Raw genomic sequence first — 17,515 nt, forward strand, 5'->3', positions numbered from 1 at the left:
AGGACCCCTTGCCATGTAATCCTGTGGTTCCATCCCCCTGCACGGCACCCTGCCCCTGCTGCCCCACATGTACCAACATATGGCAGCACACAGCAAACCCAAATGTACGAGGAGTTACGAAAAAGTACCCGGCCGTGCTGCCTTGCTACTGCCTGTGGTGCTCAGCCAGAGGACCTGCCCCCTGCAGCCTCTGCCTAGTGCTCAGAGAGGGCTGGGGGCTTGCAGGGCAGCTGGAGGAGTGGGAGAGATGGTGGCCCTTCAGCACAGCAGCTGGACCTTCTGGGACTGCCAGATTCCTCTGGCTTTCTGACAGCAGCTGAAGGGGCTGTGGCAGGAGCGTGGCAGGAAGCTGGAGTAAATAAAGTCCAGCCATAGAGCAGGGTCCAGCCGTGGAGCAGGATCCAGCCAGGCCAGTACTGTTCCCAGGCTCCCCAAGAGGTGTTGGACACAGCAGGGGTGGCCTTGGGCCAAGCACCGTCTTCTCCTGTGACTGCCCACGAGCTGCAGCAGGATTTGGGGACAGAAGAACCTTCTCTGGCTGCCTTACCACACCAAGCTGCTCTCAGAGCTCCCACACCAGCAAACGCACCACTGACGTGGACAACCGGATCTGGTCCCACCCACACACCACCAAAACATTCTGCAATTATTGGTTTTATGGGTGACCGTGTTTTTCCTACTTCCCTGTCTGCAGCTCCTTCCTTGCACCCCTCCTAGGGCACCCCATACCTGGCCCCAACATGGGCCAAGTCAGCTGAGCTCCTTTCTCTTGCCCCCACCATGTCCCAACGCTGCCCCTGAAGCACTGGGGGTGTCCTTGCGCTACAAGACACACCGACCTCAGCCTCACAGGCTCCCCAAGGGCCGTGGCCACCTGAGGCACAAATGGGGGCTGTCCCACCCCATGCCAGCGGCTGCTCACCTTCACTTCCCTGGTCCCTTCCCGCTCTCTGCCGCCGCTCCGCTGTCCACCACTGCCGGCCTCGGCGTGTCCCCGCCCCAGCCGGTGTCGACACGTCCCGCCCCCGCATGGCCAGGGCTGACCCGTCCCGGCTCCGGAAGGATCTCACGACCCCCAGCCAGCTCCTTTAACGGTACTTTATTTGATTAAAGACTCAGAATTCTCTGTGTACACTGGAATGTGCTCTATTCCCTAGGCCAGGATCATACAGGGTTACAAAAAGTGGGGATCTCGGCTCGGTTTAAATATCACCCTCCAATGAATGTAAGAAAAAGAAAAAAAAAAAAAAAAAAAGCAGCTGCTTGGATGCTTGAACTAACCTTGACTCAATTTTAAAAATCATACAGACAAGCAGATCTGGAACAGGACTGGGTTAATGGGATTCATTGCCTACTTTGCTAGGGGAGAGGGCTTGCCCTCTCAGGACAGGACCAGGGTTGATTTCCTCTCAGGTGCTGCCAGCAGAGGAGAGACTACGAACTTCTTTGGCAGAGGACCCCAGGGGCCCGTGACAGGCTGGCTGTCTCTCACAGAGCACAGTACACACACTTTTAGGGCCGTTGCCTTCCACCTGCACTCGGGCCCTCTGGCTGCAGAGGTGAGGTGTGCCCAGGGGCAGGTGATGCTCATGACAGGCCCCAGCCATGCAGGTGAGATGAGTTGTGAGGGAAGCACAGGTCTTTGAGATGAGGCAAATAACGCTAGTGAGGCAGCAGTAGGAGAAATGGCTCGGATCAGCCCCCACATTCCCTGGAAACCAGCATTTCCTTCTCCTACACCTGCCAGTGCTGAACCAACACTGGTTTGAGACAGGTCCTGACATGCAGGCCAAGTAAGTCAACCAGGCTCCACAGCTCCTTTCACCCAGGCAGGCAAAGCCTTCTGCCTCCCCAGACACCAAAAGGACCTTGCAAAGGATACGCAACTGGTTCTAACCTAACTAAGCTTCCTCCGAAGCCTGGCCTGAGAACAGCTGTGGAAGACAGTGAGGACACAGTCCCCTTTGGACACTCTCCCTGCTGCAGCAGGAACCAGACCACCTGGAGCTGGGCCACTGCCACACAGCACAGCTGGAGGAACAGCAGTAACTGTGCGGGGCAAAAGAACTGAACCCCCAGATTCCTCTTCCCCACCCTGCGCTCCTGCCATGACCCCCCCACCTCTGAAGCCAAGGTCAACTCGCTCAGCTTCCACCAGATGGAAGGGTCAGGACCAGCAGGTGGCCCCACGCATGAGAACCAGAGGCCAAGGAGAAATTAAAATGGCAGCACCAACAATGGAACAGCATGTGATGCCTCAGGAGAGAAGAGAATGACGTCTGGTCGGCTCTGGTCTGAGCTCCGAGCATCTCCGGGGGAGGGGGACATGTCAAAGTCAGGCTCTCTGCGGAGATCTTGCTTTTTTGCCAGTCGGTAAAATCTGCCAAAGAAATTCGTGGCCTTTCCCCCCACGAGCATGTCACTTCTCTGCAAAAAATGTCTGTGACCCAGGAACACTGCAGATGGCAGACAGAGCCACGTGTCTTAGCAGAGTGGGCTGTGGCGTTCCCAACATTCAGAATAAACGTCGGCCTTGTTTTTTTTTTTTAATTTAAAAATTTCTTCCTTTGCGCGTCACCACGTCTGGCATTACAGGATTTCGTACTTGTCCACCAGGAAGGTGGTTTCAGTGGAAAACCTTACAGGGCTGTTCCCGTCTACCTGGGTCACTTTGGTAACCTGTGGAGACAACAGGCAACGTTAGCTCAGCACTGAACATCACTCCCTACCACAGCGATACCACGCTTCCCAATGCCATGATGGCCACGAGGGCACAACCAACCTGGCGCCTTCAAACCACAACTCAGCCCTGAAACAAAGATCTTTTTTCCCAGGAAACCTAAAAGAGGGGAGTGATTTTCTGTGGTAACTGTGTCTCCACTGAGGAGCAAAGTGGCAGCCACTTGCTACACTTCAGTGAAGATGGTTGTATGCCAAGCAGTGTTTTGGCTACAAGGCCGATGCATTCTCCAACAAAGTCTAAGGGGAATTAATGAGTACTCAGAGACTTGAAGACACAACTAAAACTTCAGGCAAACTCCATGAAGTGTCAGCTGCCAGTGCTGTTTTCTGGCACTCCTGAATCCAGCTATCTCAGAGGCAGGTTAATGCCAACCCTTTAGCCATGGCCAGCGGGACAGCATGGCCCCACTGCAGCGTGGCCAGTGTCAGCCAGCCAGGGACTGAGGCAAGGGTGACACGCCACCTGTGGAGCATCAGCAGTGACCATACCTGTATGTTGCAATAGTTCTTTTTGGAGATGAAGGAGACTTGCACGGGGAAGAAGTCGTTTGGCTGCCCTGCTATGCTGAACTCCAGGCTACCGCTCTTGTTTTTGGCATCGATCACTGGCAGGCACCACTCAAGGAGGTTTCTCCGGCTGTCGTGGCGATACTCACCATCAATCTCGCCAATCACTGGGGCGCCAACACCAGACCTAGAGCAGGCAGTGAGAAGTGACAATCACTTCCCTGCACAGAGCTAAGGAAACACCTCTTAACACCCATTGGCTTGGCCAGAGCCACAAAACAGGCAGGGGAAGGAGGGGAAGGAGGTGATGGGACTCATTAACGCTGTGCGGATAAGGAGCATTACTTACGGCAAGGGGATGGTGATGATCACATCATTCAGCTCTAGGCTCTCCTCTTGCAACTCATATTCAATGTTAACATCACAACTGTTCCCACTCTCTGATGGCCAGCAGTTAACTGAGGAAACAGATACAGTATGTGAACCACGCAGGCCCTTCATGTGGAATAGGCTTTCACAAGATGATGCACTTCAAAACGCCTGGCAAAGTCACCCTCAAGAAATTCTGACTTTAAGAAAAGCTCTCTGTTTTCTTTGAGGTGTTAAAGAAAACACACACTGCCAAGGACAGGCACTATCCAATGGATACACATAGTATCTCCAAGGTCTCACAACACGCCGGGCTCCAGGCAGCTACCAGCAGCTCATGGACAGACATTGGCTTCTTCTGCCTGAGCCCCGGGACTCGCACTCACTTGTCAATGGAATGAAGGACTCCTCTGTGGTCTGCAACCTCCACTTCAGCACGCCCACGTCACTGTTAATAGGGAATGACTTCTCTGGGTTCTTCAAACCGATCTGTGACTCTGTAGTGAAGAGCTTCTTGTCCACGTTTGGGTGAGTCTGAAAGAGGAACAGACTGTAGGTCTAAGCCCAAGGACAGAACCATAGGTAATGCAGGTTCTAGCAGGACAGGCCCACACATTCCAGAGTGTTTGCTTTGACAAAACACATGTCAGGTTTCCTCCTGGCTCAGAAGTCCATCTGGAGCACAACTGCTTATCAACCTGGGATTCCTTCCAGGAAATGCTAATGTGACAAGAAGGATCTGCACCACTGTCCTTACGTGCTACTGCACCAGAGACTCTAGCGATGCAGGCTCACATCTACAGAACAACTGTAAGTCAAAGACCATCCTGAACATTCACAGCAGACAGAAAAATCAATCTAATGCTATTGGGAAAAAACAGCCTGACACCGTAACACTACCATCTCCCCTCAGCAACCTTAATGCACGTACGTGTCAGTGGCCAAACTCCATTTAAACACTCTCTTCACAACCTCAAGTGCGAGCAGCTTTTTAGAAGCAGAGGATTTTTGCAAGACACCGTTCCAGTTACACTAGAAAGACAGGAGTCAGCACAGGGTTTGGTCTCATCTTCCACCTGAAGCATTGCTTGTGGGAGTGCTGTTAGCAACTCGCTCACGGGATGCACTGGAAGGAAGTGAACTTGGAGACAGTGATGATGTACAGACAAGTCCCTAGCGAGGAGTGAGCCAGAGTGTGTCAAAGCAGCACCACTTCCAGGGATCAGTCAGGTCACATAAAGAGGGAGAAAGGGAAGGACGAGTCTCCCAAGAACCTTCTGAGATGCTACTGCTGACTGCAATCAAATGCTTCAGCAATCATCCCAGGTACAGCAGTGACAGAACAAACAACCCCAGAAATAAACAGCTTCCAAGAGAATAAATTCATTCCCCATTGGCACAGGAAGTTTGTTATCCCATTTCCACTCCACAGCTGCAGCTGACATCACACAAACTGGCACTGAGCAACACACCAGGCTGCTGCAAAGTCCAAGTGAGGTCACCTGGCATGCCAAGGTGCACTACTGGGCAGATAAGGCTCTGAGGGCAGGATGGCGATTGAGATCACATTTCTCTAGTGAACTTCAATCCCTTGAGCACGACTGGCCCTGCACTTCTGCTAATACCTGCACACTCCCATTTCCAATGCATTTGCTGAGAAGGCTTGGACAAGAACATAGGACAGCAACATACTTGAGTATTTCCAATACTTTTTCCCTGGAAAGCAACAAAAGCATGTTCAACAGCATGGGACTCCAAACAGGCTTTACCTGTAGCTGCACTCCCCTCTTGTCTTCATTTTCTACATGCAGGCGAATCCGTGCAAACTTTTCATCAGAGATGTGCAGCATGATCATGCCGTGAAGCTCCATGTTCTGCAACCCTCCATCACGGCCACAGGTCAAGGAGATTTTCTCCTCTATTTTCATGTGCACGCTAGACAGACAGAGAAAAAGCTCAAGTCCTACATTCAGTATCTCCCAGACAGCAGAGAGATCAGTGCTCAGTAAGGACAGGCTGTTTGTGAGCAGGGCCTCACAAACAACAGCACGGCTGGGACAGTGGGGGCTAATACTGCTCCGACAAGGAACTCAGGGCCAGGAAGAGCCATGTGTATGGGTCTGCAAGGGATGGGAGCCCAGTTAAACAGCAGTGATGCAGCACCTTGACATGCTGGTCATTCAAATCCCCTCTGACAGGCTGCAGCATGGCTCAGGGCACTAAAAAGCTCTGAACTGCTGTGTGTAAAACGAACCGTGAACACCTCCATCCTGAGGAGCAACAAGGCTGTGAAACAGGGAGAATGGTGCAGGAAAAAAAGCACAGGAAAATTCCCAACCTCAGCTCAACAGTGGATGGACAGCCCATTTTAGTTAAGAGGATGCCTAACCAAACCATCTATCTGCTTTTTTGCTGACATGCTTTCCCAGATTTTGCCCATCTTTTATAGTTACAAGGTAAGAAAACACAGAAAATCCAAAGAAGAGCAGGGAAGCTCTCTCCCAAGGCCACGCGCAGGGAGAGCCATGAGGAGACTGCTTCCAAAGCAAGGGCAGCACTCACCTCTCCATGTTAATGGGAGGAGCGAGAACTTTGGCTGCTTCTGCAGAGCGCTTGCCTACAGAAGTCATGATATTTTCTCCTTCAGATTTCAGCTTGTCCACAAAGTTGTCCACCTCCTTCCCTTTAGCGCCAAGTTTCAAGGCTTTACTGGGACCTGAAGGCCTAAATAAAAGGTATAATAATCACCAAGTCAGCTGACAGCAACGGGTTCCCCCTTCGGGTTATCTTCAAATGCTGTAACTTGACCATCCCATCAACACAGCATTCAACTCGGCAGCCTTTTTGGGGGAGAACATGAATGGAACTAATCATCTTATGTGTACGGTGCCAAGTTATAATTTAGATTTGGATACGGTTCCATGTATTATCAGGAGCTGGGACCACTTCTTCTCACACAAAATGGAAGCCCATTGTTCCTCCAAGAATCCAGAGAGACCATGGGGTGCTACTGTGGCATGTGGCACAAATGCTCCTCAATATTTACACAGATGAGGAACTCATGTTAGACCCTCTGTTTGGGCACATGGTTTGAGCCAACGCTGACTCCAACATCTGCCACCTGCTGTCCCCCTACCTGGCTGGTGCGGGTGCCACTTTGGGCTTCTCGGTCTCAATAATGGTCTCTGTGATCATCGCCGTCGTTGTGCCCCCAGACACGGCCGAGCTGCCGAAGCCCCCGAACCCTGGTGCCTTCTTGCCGTGTCTCTCCGCATCTCTCCTGGCCTGCTGCAACTCCTTCGCTTTACGGCGCATCTCAGCTTTCGCTTCCCGTTCCTGGGTCTGAAGGAAAAGGTAAGAGGCTGATGGAGCTTTACAACCTAAGCCCTGCCCCGCACAGGAACTAAGTGCAGTCGCCCACAAACCCCTTGCCAAGAAAAAAGAAACAAGACATGGGCATTTAGCTGTCACAAAAGCTAAATAACTGCATGGTCCCACCAAAGTGAAGGAACGCCTCTGTATAGCAAAGGTGGTGTTTCCCAGACAGGGCACCTCGTGTCTGGGTTGCAGGTGTCCCCGCTCACCTCTCTGACTGCCCGAAACACCTTTTCCTCGTGCGAGTCCATCTCAGTGAAGGTCCGAATTTGTGCCAGATTTACATTCTCACGGTAGCCCAGGGCGACAATTTCATCAAAGGCAAAGATCAGGTCAAAGCAGTGTTCAGAGATCTCATTCTCTTCCAGAGCTCGACAATATTCAGGGATCTAGAAGGGGAGAACATTTTAAAGGAGTACCCACAAACAGTACTGTGTAAACACTTTCTTTCTACCATCCCAGAGGTCACAACTGTGCCAGACCCTCCCAAGCCCAGCACACCTTTATGCTGCTCTTCGTACCATTACATCATCAAGAAACAAGATTAAGTTTTTCCATTGTTAGTTTTTCTACACTAAAATCCTTATAGAACCTCTCAGCTTCCTCGTAACACTAACTCAAACGAACCCAACTGCATGCTGGGGACAGCGAATTTCCTGAAAATCCTTTGGTTGTGTGAAGACACAAACTCGCTGCTTCAGGATCCCTGCATAGGAGTGCTGCACTTCAACAGCCTCACACTATACAGAGGATATTTAATGCTAAATCACAGTCAGCCCTTTGGTCTCACCAGCTGAAGTATGACTGATGATTTTTTTATGTGGAGTTCAAAACTACCACCAGAAGTTCAGAGCTTTCTGTCCAGTCAGGACGGGAAGCAGGTGGAGGCAGGCAGCGCTCCTGCACCAGCTCAAAAACAGATCCCTGACAACAGCACCATTCTGAGCTATAGGCACGTCACCAAGTGACGAATCCTTACCACTCTAGAGAAGAGTCGGAGTGTTTCCAGATCTTCCAGGATGTTGCTGTTTTTTGTGGTAATCAGCACCATGTAGAGCTTCTCCATGGGCTGGTAGACGTACCGCACGCTCTCTGTCTCCACAAACGTGTGCTGCTTCCCCGTGTTCATCAGCTTTGGGAATGCTGCCAGCAGCCCCTCGATGCGGGTGCGAGTCATCTCCACGAACTGCCGGGACACGATGGCCTTCCCTGCCTTTGTGCACACAGCGGCTGCCAACAGCACCTGGAGGAGGGCAGCGTGTGAGCCGGGCCTCCCGGACCGTGCTCACGGAAAGGATCTCTTCGCGCCACACTTCACCTGCACGCCCTCCCTTAAACAAGATCTTAAATCTTTCTCTGTGACCAAGAAATGAACTATGTCAAGAGCAGAGACATCTCTGCTTTTCTCTCTCCGTTTCACATTCCGTTCCGACATGACCCTGAGAGCTCTCCCTGCTCCTGTCAGGCAAACGATCATTCCAGATTTCACACACACCGAGGTGTAACATCCCCTGGAAACGTTAGGGGAGGCGCCAGGTTATCGACTTTTCCATCAGGCTGCCCAAGCTTACAACTACACACAGGAACGCTGTGAAATGTAACATCTCTCTCCAGTGCCATATGCACAGCGCAGCCAGGTTAACGAAGCCCTGGCTATCACTTACAGCCCTTGAACGACTCCCGGGCAGCTCGCAGGCGTTATCACACCGACAGAGCAGCAAGGCACTCACCAGCTGCACTTTCTCCTTCTCTCAGTCTGCCCAGACTTCCTCCCTATATTTCTCTCTTACAGAAGTTAATTACCTTTGTCAGGACAACTCTGTTCTGCACTTCAGATCTTTTAAATCCGCAGCTGCTGTTATTGACAGAAAGTATCAGAAAACCTCAAACGCGGCAGTGCTGATCCCTGCCGCACCTCGGGTACAGTTTAGCTCTGACGGAGCTGTGTGCGGGTCTGTGCTGACCCAAACACCGCCGTGACGGACAAAATGAGCCGGACCAGTCCTGAGACACAGGGCTTTCAGAGTCACACCAGGGAGCAGGCGGGCACTACCCGCCCGGCTACACCTGAGACCCCGAATGCCCTTTAGAGCAGGCGTGAGGCCGTGCTGAGGAGGTATCGTGGCTCCGAGTCACCAGAGAAAAAGTGCCGCGTCCCCGCCGCCCCCAAGGGCCCTGCCCCGACTCGGGACGGCAACGCCGCGCTCCGTCCCGCCAGGCCGCGGGCTCCAGCTCCGGCCTGCGCGCAGGCCGGGCGGGTGGGGCGGGCCTAGGGGCTGTCCCGGGGGCTGCCCCAAGCCCCGCGCTGCCCTCGGCGGACAGGCCCTTCCCTTACCATAGCAGCGGCGGCGGCGGCGGGATCCGCGCTCGGTCCCTCCGCTCTCTCCGGTTCCCGGGCGGCCCCGCAAGATGGCGGCGCCGCGCCACGTCCGCACCAGGAAGTGCCGTCACGGCGGGGCGGGGCGCGGCGGGGGCACCTCCCAGCCGCCAGGGGGCGCGCGAGGCCGGGCCGCTCTGGCCGGCCGAGCGGAGCGCGGCGGGGCGGGGTCGCCATGGCGACGGCGGCGGCGGCGGCGCGGCGGGACGCGAGGCGGGCGGAGGTGGGGCACGGGGGACACGGCGGGACAGAGCGGGACATGGGGACACGGCGGGACAGAGCGGGACATAGGGGCGCGGGCGGAGGTGGGGCACGGGACTCAGCGTGGCAGGACACGGCGGGCCGTGGGTGCGGGCGCCGGGCCGCCCCGCCCCTGACTTTGCTTCTCGGCGCAGCCCCGCCCGGTGGAGAACCAGCCGTACGACGAGAGCCTGGAGCTGCCCGAAGCCGAAGCCGGAGCCCGCTCGCCGCGGGCGGGGGGCGCGGGCCGCCTGCGGGACTCCCGTCGGGCCGGGGTGTCTGTCGGAGCGGCCGAGCGGGGCAGCGGAGGGAAGGTACGAGCGGAACGGGCGGGGGCACGGCTCGGTGAGACTTGGTGATAGCCCGTGAGACCCGGTTCTCTCGTCCAGGAGGAGGCAGCGGCACACCTCCCCGGCCCCGCCACCCTCAGCGAGGATGACGACGAGGACGATGAGGACTCGGAGGAAGATTCCTCGGAGAGCGACTCGGAGGAGGACTCGGAGGAGCACGGGGCCGCGTTGGAGGGGTGAGCGGTGTTCCTGGCCAGAGGGGCAGGGGCTGAGGCTGGTGGGTGCCGTTCGGGCCCTGTCGGCTCTGCCGGTTTCCCCTGATCCCACGAGGTTGAGCAGAGTCGTGGGCATCGGGACAGGCAGCTCCTCCCTCCTCGTCCCCGATGCTCCAGGGTGGTGGTTCCTCCAGGTGGTGAACCGGTCCCGGGCTTGTTTGCTGTGCCCAGGAGAGGCCACACCCAAGGTGTCAGCCAGGCCGGGCTGGCAGGAGAGGTCCAGCAAAGGGAAGGACCATCTCGAACATGTCACTCAGGTCCTGATAATTCTTCTTCTTTTCCATCGTTTTCAACTTCTAAGCTATTGCTGACCCCCTAATTGCTATCCTATTGCTGCCTTTGTGCAGAGCACTTAGCCCTCTTTTGACAGCGCTGTGTGGGACTGAATGATCACAGATGTCCATCACTCAGGTGCTTTTCTTGGCCAGCAGGTCCAAGGCGAAATGGGGCCCAATAGTGCTTTCCCTGTGCAAGAAGTGTTTTCCAGAGAGGATTTGCTGCTTGGTAGTTAGGCTTCCCACACTTGTCTGCCCCAACTGGGGCCTGGTTTCTGTTGTACAGAACTTGCCACATGTTAATCTTTCCCCACTATTCTCTTCCTTTTACTAGTGACTTCAGTCCAGCAGATTTTGACTACCTGCAAGTGTCCTCTGAAATCAAAGATCTCTTTGAATATATCAAGAGGTGAGTGTAAGGGTTTAGCCTGCTTTTGGCTCTCCTTTGTGTCAATTACTGCAGCACAGTTCCTAGTCATGAATGCTGTGGTGGTGGTTTTTTTCCAGGTACACACCCAAAACAATAGAGATTGAGCACAAGCTGCAGCCTTTTATTCCAGACTTTATTCCTGCTGTTGGAGACATTGATGCATTCCTAAAGGTACAGTTTCTTCAGGTTCCTCTCTCTGTCCTGCCCCATGAACTGAAGTGGAACGCAGGGTCAGGCCACGCAGGCGGCCAGGCCGTGCAGCCTGGGGCCTGGGCTGTCCCTGCAATGTCAGACGTGACACCTGGGAAACTATACTGGTGGCTTGGTCACCTCTCAAACAGCACTTGGGTAACGTGGGGCAAAGGCTGGGTTTTTCCTTCTCCCAACACCGTGTGCTTTTCAGGCAGCACCGTACTCAGAATGCACATCTGAGAGAGCCCACAGGGAGGCTCTGTACAAACCTGCCCTGGACTCCACAGAGAACAGGGCTCTGTTTTCCTGCAGGTTCCTCGTCCTGATGGCAAGCCTGACAACCTTGGCCTGCTGGTCCTGGATGAGCCCTCAACGAAGCAGTCGGATCCCACTGTGCTCTCCCTCTGGCTGACAGAGAACTCCAAGCAGCACAACATCACAGTGAGTCAGGGAGAGGGAGGTCACACTTGCTGCACACTTCCTGGAGTAAAACCATGGCATTTTACTCTTAGAACTGAGAACTTCACTTTAAAAGCAGCAAAACCAGACCTTTTGCTTTAATCCATAGTTTTAAACTGCAGTGGATCTGAGCCTTGGTTCAGGCAAGTCTTGATACAAACTCTGGGTCTGTTCACTTCAGGTGATGCTTTATTTCCTTTTGGTTGTTCATGCCCAGTTTTAGTCGGCATTTTGCCTGCAGAAATCCATTGGCAAAGTGCAGCTGGGAAAGAGAGAAGGCCTGGTTCACCAGGAGTGAATGCAGGTTTCCCAAAAAGCCCCAAAACACCATGAAACACTTCCAGGTTTATATATGTGTTTTTAGCAGCAGATAAAAGTGAAGAGTTTGGAGAATGCAGAAAAGAACCCCAAAGCCATTGAGAGCTGGATTGAAAGTATTAGTGAACTGCATCGCTGCAAACCTCCTGCCACAGTCCATTACTCCAGGTGAGTCCTGATGTTGGCAGTGGAAGGCTGTGTGTGATCCTGAAGTTGATGTTCTTCTCTTCCCCGGCAGGCCAATGCCTGACATCGAGACCCTGATGCAGGAATGGTCACCAGAGTTTGAGGAGCTCCTGGGAAAGGTATACTGTCTGCCTGACCAGTAGTTAGCTCAGCACATGGTCTTAGAAACCATCTGCCATGAAAGCTGGGTGCCTGCTCCATCCCACAGCCCAGTCCTCTTGGGCTTGTTCCTCCTCACGACTCTGCCCTTGCCAGAAGTTGGGGAGCAGCCCAACACTGGAATTCCCAGCTGCTGCCCCAGTGGCCTCTGTATGCTGCCAGGCTCCTGCGGTCTGGGAGCAGATCTGACAGCCCCCTCTGTTCCAGGTGGGCCTTCCGCCCGCGGAGATGAGCTGTGACCTTGCTGAATACATCGACATGATCTGTGGTGAGCTGGGGAGGCTGTGCTGCTGTCACAATGTGACACTGGCCTGGCACGCTCACTGAAAGCGAGAGCTTTAGCTGCAGGCTCAGCCCCGAGCAGTCGGGATCATTCCCCGCTGCTTCAGTGGGAGGTGGGCTCTTGTACTACAGGGGTCTTTGGTGCGTGGAGGCCCAGGTGGTGGTGGGCAGTGGGGAGCTCAGCCCTTCCTGACAATTCTCTGTGTGGGGCAGTACAGACCAGGTGCCCTCACGCACTTTTGATCTCACCCGCAGCCATTCTGGACATCCCCGTGTACAAGAGCCGGATCCACCCTCTGCACGTCCTCTTCTCTCTGTTCTTGGAGTTCAAGAACTCGCAGGTATGCAGCTCCACCCAGGTGCTGCTCACTCAGCTAGCAGCACTGCACAGCTGCTCCCTTCACGTTTGGCTTTGCGGTGCAATGGGTGTACAAAGGGCTGTTGGGCCTCAGAGAACGTGTTCTCAGCCGCTCCTGTCCCTGGTGCCTCTGCCTGACACAGGGAGCTAGGCCATGCTCCGGGCTGAGGTGCTGTGTTGATCAACAGGCCAACACAAGCCAGAATGCGTTTCCTTGGGATGACTGCTCACGCAGAGCCAGTGTGGCCAGCGGGTTTAGACGCATGTGTGTGCTCTGAGCAACGGGAGTCAATTCTTTGCATGAGCATGTTCTTTTCCCTGCAGCACTTCAAGCCCCTGGCTGATGGGCAGAAGAGTAGGAGCCCACCATCCAACCCACCCTCACAAGCAGCGGAGGCAGAGGTGCTGAGCTTTAATTGATGCTTCACATTAAAGCCTTATCTCCTGGATCACCATCTGCCGCTGGACACTGAGATGTACCCAGAGCAGGTTGTGAGATGTCACACAGCAAATCAGAAGCCTCTCTGGTCTAAGAGACATCGCCGGGCTGTTCTGTGTTAGGGAGTAGGGCTCGACTCACTGTATTTGTTGCAGAAGCTGCCTAATGGCTCCATTTTTGACTTGTTCCCAAGGAGTTCAGCATTAAACCAGCCTTTCCCAGTGTCAGGCTCTCTGTGCCACAGGTGCTGCAGAGCAGAGGCTCCTTGAGCACATGCTACGAGGGCTGGAGCAAACAGGAATAAATTCCACACTCAGACACAACACGCAGATCTGCTCAGGGTGTTGCAAGCTCTGACCTGGAGATCTTGAATCTCCTCCTTATTACTGAACCCCCTTTCCTGTTGAGAACAGTCCCTTAGCTCCTGCCAAGCAGAAATAACCTGTGCGGCACCACAGAGATGCTTGAATTTAGTTTATTGCTGTTGGGACGGCTCTGCTCTGCTGAGCTCCCACCTGTCTGCCACAGCAGCAGGGACAGGGACAGAGAGGATCATGCAGCAAGCGAGTCGCAAACCTGCTAAAGCAAAGCTGGTGCTTGGCTTTACCCCGGGAGGAATCACAGTACTAGTGCCTGGCTATAAACAGCTTTGATGCATTTTGATTATAATAGAATATTGGTAAAGTTTGTGGACTACATAAAACCGTGCCTTGGCTGACAGCACAGCTCCCAAACCCTGCATCACATAGCATAGCACAGAGCTGGGGCTGGCCAACTCCCACTTCGATCACAGCCTTCCTGGCACCCTCGGCTGCGTGGCTCTGGGGGCTGGTACGTACCTGGTGCCGGGCAGCCCTGGCTCACAGGCACCACGCTGCAGCTCACAGCCAGATCTCATCACTGCTCATGCTGGGCACTTTGTAGATGCGCCCGGACATTGGGAGCTGGACAAAACCTGCAGGACAAAGAATTCACTGCCTGTTGGGGCAGCCACGGAGCTCCATGTCCCACAACACATCTTTTGGGGCTGCTGGCCCACCTGCTCCCCTTACCAAGCTTGCTGAGGACCAGGGAGTTCTCCAGACCCAGCAGAGCACTCTCTTCTCCCCCAGCACCAGCTCCTGCATCCTTGGGGGAAGCTGCAAGGAAGGAAGGGGATGAGAGCCAGGACATCTATTCCTCACCCAGGCAGGAACTGGGGCCCCACGTGTCTCGCTGCACTGGCACATCAGGGTTTTACCTCCATCTTCCTGTGCAAGGTCACCGAGGCGCAGGTTGGGTGGCAGGGACCGGGTCTGGCGGGGCAGACGTGTGCCCTGGGGCTGCGGGGACTCAGAGCTGTTGCAATGGGAGCATTGGCTGGGTGGGCTGTTCCCCTCTGCTTGCCCTGGACCTTGCACCAGCTTGGGCAAGCGGCATGCCAGGCAGGCAGCACAGGATCCCAGGCTGAGCAGGGCAGCTAGGGCCAGGGCTGCTCCAATGGCAACATCCAGGACAGGCAGCTCCACACGGGCATCCAGCAGACCTGCATGGGCAGCACAGACCCCCTCAGCACCCTTCCACCCAGCCATTGCACCATGCCCACCCCTCAGCAGCTACCTGTGGGCAGGAGGGAGGCAGTAGTGATGCCCACACTCTTGGCTGCACTGACGGAGAGGTTTCCAGCTGTGCAGCTGAGATGGATGTGAAGCAAGCGGTTTGCCAGCCCTGGGTAGCTTGTGGCACCGAGGAGGAGAAACTTGGAGGCATTGGCCATCACATGCCCATCCTGGTCCATCCAGGTGATGCTGGCGGGTGGGTTGGCTTGCACCAGCACAAAGAGCACCAGGAGAAGGCCAGAGCCCTTGACCTCCTGGTAGCGGGCACCTTTCTGCAGGATCTCTGGCTTATCTGGGTAAAAAAACAGAGGTAGAGAGATGGGCAGGTGGGATGGGGGCAACACAGCTGGGAGCAGGATTTGTCTCGCCAGGGTCCAGGAGTGCTTGTCCACCTTGTTTGCACAAGACTGACAAGATGCTGCCCTGCTGTGGCTGTGACAGATGCGGGTTATGGTCCCGCCCGAGTTGGATGGGAGCCCCACACACCCTCCCCACATCCTGGTCTGGAGCAGGCCGACACCGTGGACCTTACACTGTACATTGAGGAGGATGGAGGTGTTGTAGGTCTCAGTGGAGGTCAGGTTGGTCAGGGAACAGTTGAGCTGGTGGTCGGAGTGCTGGCCGGTGAGGGTGAGGATTCTGGCAGCGTCCGCAGTCGAGAGGTTGACTTCCTGTTTCTGATCGTTGAGGTACCAGGCCAGTGTGGCACCGCGGACTGGCCGGGGAACCCAGCAGGTGAAGACATGACTCTCCCCGTGCTGCAGTGTGCACACTGCTCGCGGCTGCCCGTCAGTGGTGGGGTCCAGTTCCCCCAGTGCTGCCAGAGAGCCCGCGGCACATCAGAGCTGCAGCAGCGGTCCTGCTCCCGGAGTCATGCACCGGACCCTACCACAGCCTCACCTGCCAAGCAGAGCACCAGGCGGCTGAGCAGCAGTAGCAGCAGGAGGGCAAGGGCAGCCCCCGGGCAGCCCCTGGGACACCCCATGGCATATCAGCCGTGCTCAGCACTAGGAGAGAGGCAGCTAGAGCAGGGACACGGGGGCGTCCACCACGCTGGGCCCCGGTGTTCCGGCACAGAGCAGGGTCGGAGGATGTGGCCCAGCTGCACCTTACCTGCAGCATTGCTGCTACTGTGTCCAGCCCAGTCTGCAGTGCGGCTCTGCGCCTGGGCCCCGGCACGCAGGGCAGTGCATGCGGCGCAGGGGCGGGCCCCAGCACGGCTGCGAGCAGTCATCCCTCCCGCCGGGCCGCCGCCTTCCCCGAGCGCGGTTGCTGCGCGCAGCCGCGGGCTCAGTCCTGCCGCTTGCGAGAGCGGCCGGAGACCGCCCAGACCGGACCGGGTCTGCGCGTCCCCGTGCCTCCAGCCTGCCCTCGTCAAGGAAGGCGGCCCAGACTTGCACCCACCAGGCCACACATCTCACCGCGGCTGTGCACGCTTGGGAATCACACCACAATGCCTGCAATACCACAAGCAGAGCCCAGGTGCTGGAAACAGAGGGAGGTTTATTGGGGGTGGAGCAGAGCGAGACAAACGCAGCAAGGTGCTTTGGTACTTCCCAGTCCCTGGCTGTTAGCCAGGAGGAGGAGGAACAGGAGGTCTGGCACCTGAGGTGGACCTTCTCCGGCCGCCAGGCCATGTCTGCCTGGGCCACCTCAGGAGCACGGCTCTACCCAGCCCACTCGCTGCCTGGCCCATGTCCTGCCCGTCTCAGTCGCTTCCAGTGCCGTCGGGGTTGCGCAGCCGACTGAGCATCTCGCAGAGCATCTGGTTGCAGAGCGCAGAGTAGGGGTTGAGAAGCACGAGCTGCTGTCGGGCGAAGGCGCTGCCCAAGCGCGCTGCGCGCTCCCAGTCCCGCCGGGCCTCCTCGTCCCGCGCTTGCAGTCGGCGGATGAGGCCGCGCTGCACGAAGCTCTGGCAGGCGGCACGGCCGCGGCCGCGGCTCAGGCGGATGGCGGCGTCCAGGTCCTGCAGGGCCCCTGGCAACGAGGGGAGGCATTGGTGGGGGCTGGGGGGTACCAGGGGACCACCCGCACCTGCGCTGCTCACCTGCCACGTCCCCGCGCAGGCGTAGGGCTTGGGCCCGGTTATTGTAGCCCGAGGCGCGCTCAGGAAGCAGGCGAATGGCCTCATTGAACCGCTCCAGGGCCGTGCTTATGTCTCCTGACTCAGCCGCAGAAACCCCCTGCAGCTCCAGCTCCCGGACTTGATCCAGCAGCTCCAACGGAAAAGCTTCCACTATTGCAGTGTAAAGGGGAGACCTTGACTGGGAAGCGGTGGCACCAGGACACCCCACGAGGCTCAGTCCCACTGCCGCCCTACACTCCCTGTCCAGGAAGGGAACAGACACAGGCAGGGTGCCGATGTCCAGCCTCAAGCAGGCACTGCTCCCAGCCTGCAGAGCCGCCTTCCCTGCCTGCCTGCTTGCCCCATGGGGACCCTGCTGCCAATTCCAACGAGAACCTGGTGCAGCGTCACTGACCCTCATCCTGGACATCGTCCTCCTCCTCATCCAACCCTGGGATATCCCCAAAAGGGGTGCTGGGGTTAAAGATGGTCTGCAGGACAGCCCTGTCATTCGCCGTGGCCATGGTGCTCTCTGTGAGGGGGCTGCAGGCACAAGCAGGCTGCCACGGCCCGGTTAAT

At 56.1% G+C, this 17,515-nt stretch overlaps 4 protein-coding genes across 7 annotated transcripts; 1 reads left to right on the plus strand and 3 right to left on the minus strand.

Annotated features, from left to right (window-relative positions):
* Window positions 1-1,084: 1,084 nt before the first annotated feature.
* Window positions 1,085-9,435, minus strand: ARCN1 (archain 1). Its single transcript, XM_042034384.1, has 10 exons — window positions 9,329-9,435; window positions 7,973-8,236; window positions 7,203-7,382; window positions 6,755-6,960; window positions 6,181-6,342; window positions 5,388-5,553; window positions 4,005-4,152; window positions 3,599-3,707; window positions 3,232-3,436; window positions 1,085-2,679 (listed from the first exon to the last, which is right to left on the minus strand). The coding sequence occupies exons 1-10, from the start codon at window positions 9,329-9,331 to the stop codon at window positions 2,590-2,592; spliced, it is 1,533 nt and encodes a 510-aa protein (XP_041890318.1). The 5' UTR covers window positions 9,332-9,435; the 3' UTR covers window positions 1,085-2,589.
* Window positions 9,436-9,545: 110 nt separating this feature from the next.
* On the plus strand, window positions 9,546-13,497 carry IFT46 (intraflagellar transport 46). The gene is made up of 11 exons (XM_042034361.1): window positions 9,546-9,593; window positions 9,766-9,924; window positions 10,000-10,136; window positions 10,785-10,859; window positions 10,958-11,051; window positions 11,385-11,513; window positions 11,896-12,017; window positions 12,088-12,154; window positions 12,402-12,462; window positions 12,732-12,817; window positions 13,159-13,497. The coding sequence occupies exons 1-11, from the start codon at window positions 9,546-9,548 to the stop codon at window positions 13,252-13,254; spliced, it is 1,074 nt and encodes a 357-aa protein (XP_041890295.1). The 3' UTR covers window positions 13,255-13,497.
* A 237-nt stretch (window positions 13,498-13,734) lies between these two features.
* Window positions 13,735-16,259, minus strand: TMEM25 (transmembrane protein 25). 4 transcript variants are annotated; one of them, XM_042034374.1, is made up of 7 exons: window positions 15,985-16,076; window positions 15,772-15,878; window positions 15,404-15,688; window positions 14,873-15,163; window positions 14,514-14,798; window positions 14,326-14,412; window positions 13,735-14,228 (listed from the first exon to the last, which is right to left on the minus strand). In XM_042034374.1, the coding sequence occupies exons 2-7, from the start codon at window positions 15,854-15,856 to the stop codon at window positions 14,155-14,157; spliced, it is 1,107 nt and encodes a 368-aa protein (XP_041890308.1). In that variant the 5' UTR covers window positions 15,857-15,878; window positions 15,985-16,076; the 3' UTR covers window positions 13,735-14,154. The 4 variants fall into 4 exon arrangements, with proteins under 4 accessions (XP_041890308.1, XP_041890309.1, XP_041890306.1 ...); XM_042034375.1 differs by having other exon boundaries at window positions 15,772-15,893; window positions 15,985-16,075; XM_042034372.1 differs by lacking the exon at window positions 15,772-15,878 and having other exon boundaries at window positions 15,985-16,259.
* Window positions 16,260-16,354: 95 nt separating this feature from the next.
* On the minus strand, window positions 16,355-17,492 carry TTC36 (tetratricopeptide repeat domain 36). Its single transcript, XM_042034378.1, has 3 exons — window positions 17,352-17,492; window positions 16,919-17,107; window positions 16,355-16,848 (listed from the first exon to the last, which is right to left on the minus strand). The coding sequence occupies exons 1-3, from the start codon at window positions 17,458-17,460 to the stop codon at window positions 16,580-16,582; spliced, it is 567 nt and encodes a 188-aa protein (XP_041890312.1). The 5' UTR covers window positions 17,461-17,492; the 3' UTR covers window positions 16,355-16,579.
* Window positions 17,493-17,515: the final 23 nt, after the last annotated feature.

Source organism: Corvus kubaryi, unplaced genomic scaffold, assembly GCF_017639235.1.
Source record: "Corvus kubaryi isolate FWS band 111438036 unplaced genomic scaffold, C.kubaryi_AGA036_p1.0 37367, whole genome shotgun sequence".
Taxonomy (NCBI): Eukaryota; Metazoa; Chordata; class Aves; order Passeriformes; family Corvidae; genus Corvus; species Corvus kubaryi.

What these genes read in the sequence shown, in the direction of transcription:
- TMEM25 (XM_042034372.1), bottom strand. Translation starts at nt 16,105, where the DNA reads ATGACTGCTCGCAGCCGTGCTGGGGCCCGCCCCTGCGCCGCATGCACT. An exon ending in CAGTAGCAGCAATGCTGCAG is followed by an intron (nt 15,689 to 15,984) that starts GTAAGGTGCAGC and finishes GCTCTCTGGCAG; the next exon opens with CACTGGGGGAACTGGACCCC. An exon ending in CATCCTCCTCAATGTACAGT is followed by an intron (nt 15,164 to 15,403) that starts GTAAGGTCCACG and finishes TTTTTTACCCAG; the next exon opens with ATAAGCCAGAGATCCTGCAG.
- TTC36 (XM_042034378.1), bottom strand. Translation starts at nt 17,460, where the DNA reads ATGGCCACGGCGAATGACAGGGCTGTCCTGCAGACCATCTTTAACCCC. An exon ending in GGACGATGTCCAGGATGAGG is followed by an intron (nt 17,108 to 17,351) that starts GTCAGTGACGCT and finishes ACACTGCAATAG; the next exon opens with TGGAAGCTTTTCCGTTGGAG. An exon ending in CCTGCGCGGGGACGTGGCAG is followed by an intron (nt 16,849 to 16,918) that starts GTGAGCAGCGCA and finishes CCTCGTTGCCAG; the next exon opens with GGGCCCTGCAGGACCTGGAC.
- IFT46 (XM_042034361.1), top strand. Translation starts at nt 9,546, where the DNA reads ATGGCGACGGCGGCGGCGGCGGCGCGGCGGGACGCGAGGCGGGCGGAG. An exon ending in CTCTTTGAATATATCAAGAG is followed by an intron (nt 10,860 to 10,957) that starts GTGAGTGTAAGG and finishes GTTTTTTTCCAG; the next exon opens with GTACACACCCAAAACAATAG. An exon ending in TGGAGTTCAAGAACTCGCAG is followed by an intron (nt 12,818 to 13,158) that starts GTATGCAGCTCC and finishes TTTTCCCTGCAG; the next exon opens with CACTTCAAGCCCCTGGCTGA.
- ARCN1 (XM_042034384.1), bottom strand. An exon ending in CCTCCCATTAACATGGAGAG is followed by an intron (nt 5,554 to 6,180) that starts GTGAGTGCTGCC and finishes CTGTCTGTCTAG; the next exon opens with CGTGCACATGAAAATAGAGG. An exon ending in AGAACTATTGCAACATACAG is followed by an intron (nt 2,680 to 3,231) that starts GTATGGTCACTG and finishes TTGTCTCCACAG; the next exon opens with GTTACCAAAGTGACCCAGGT.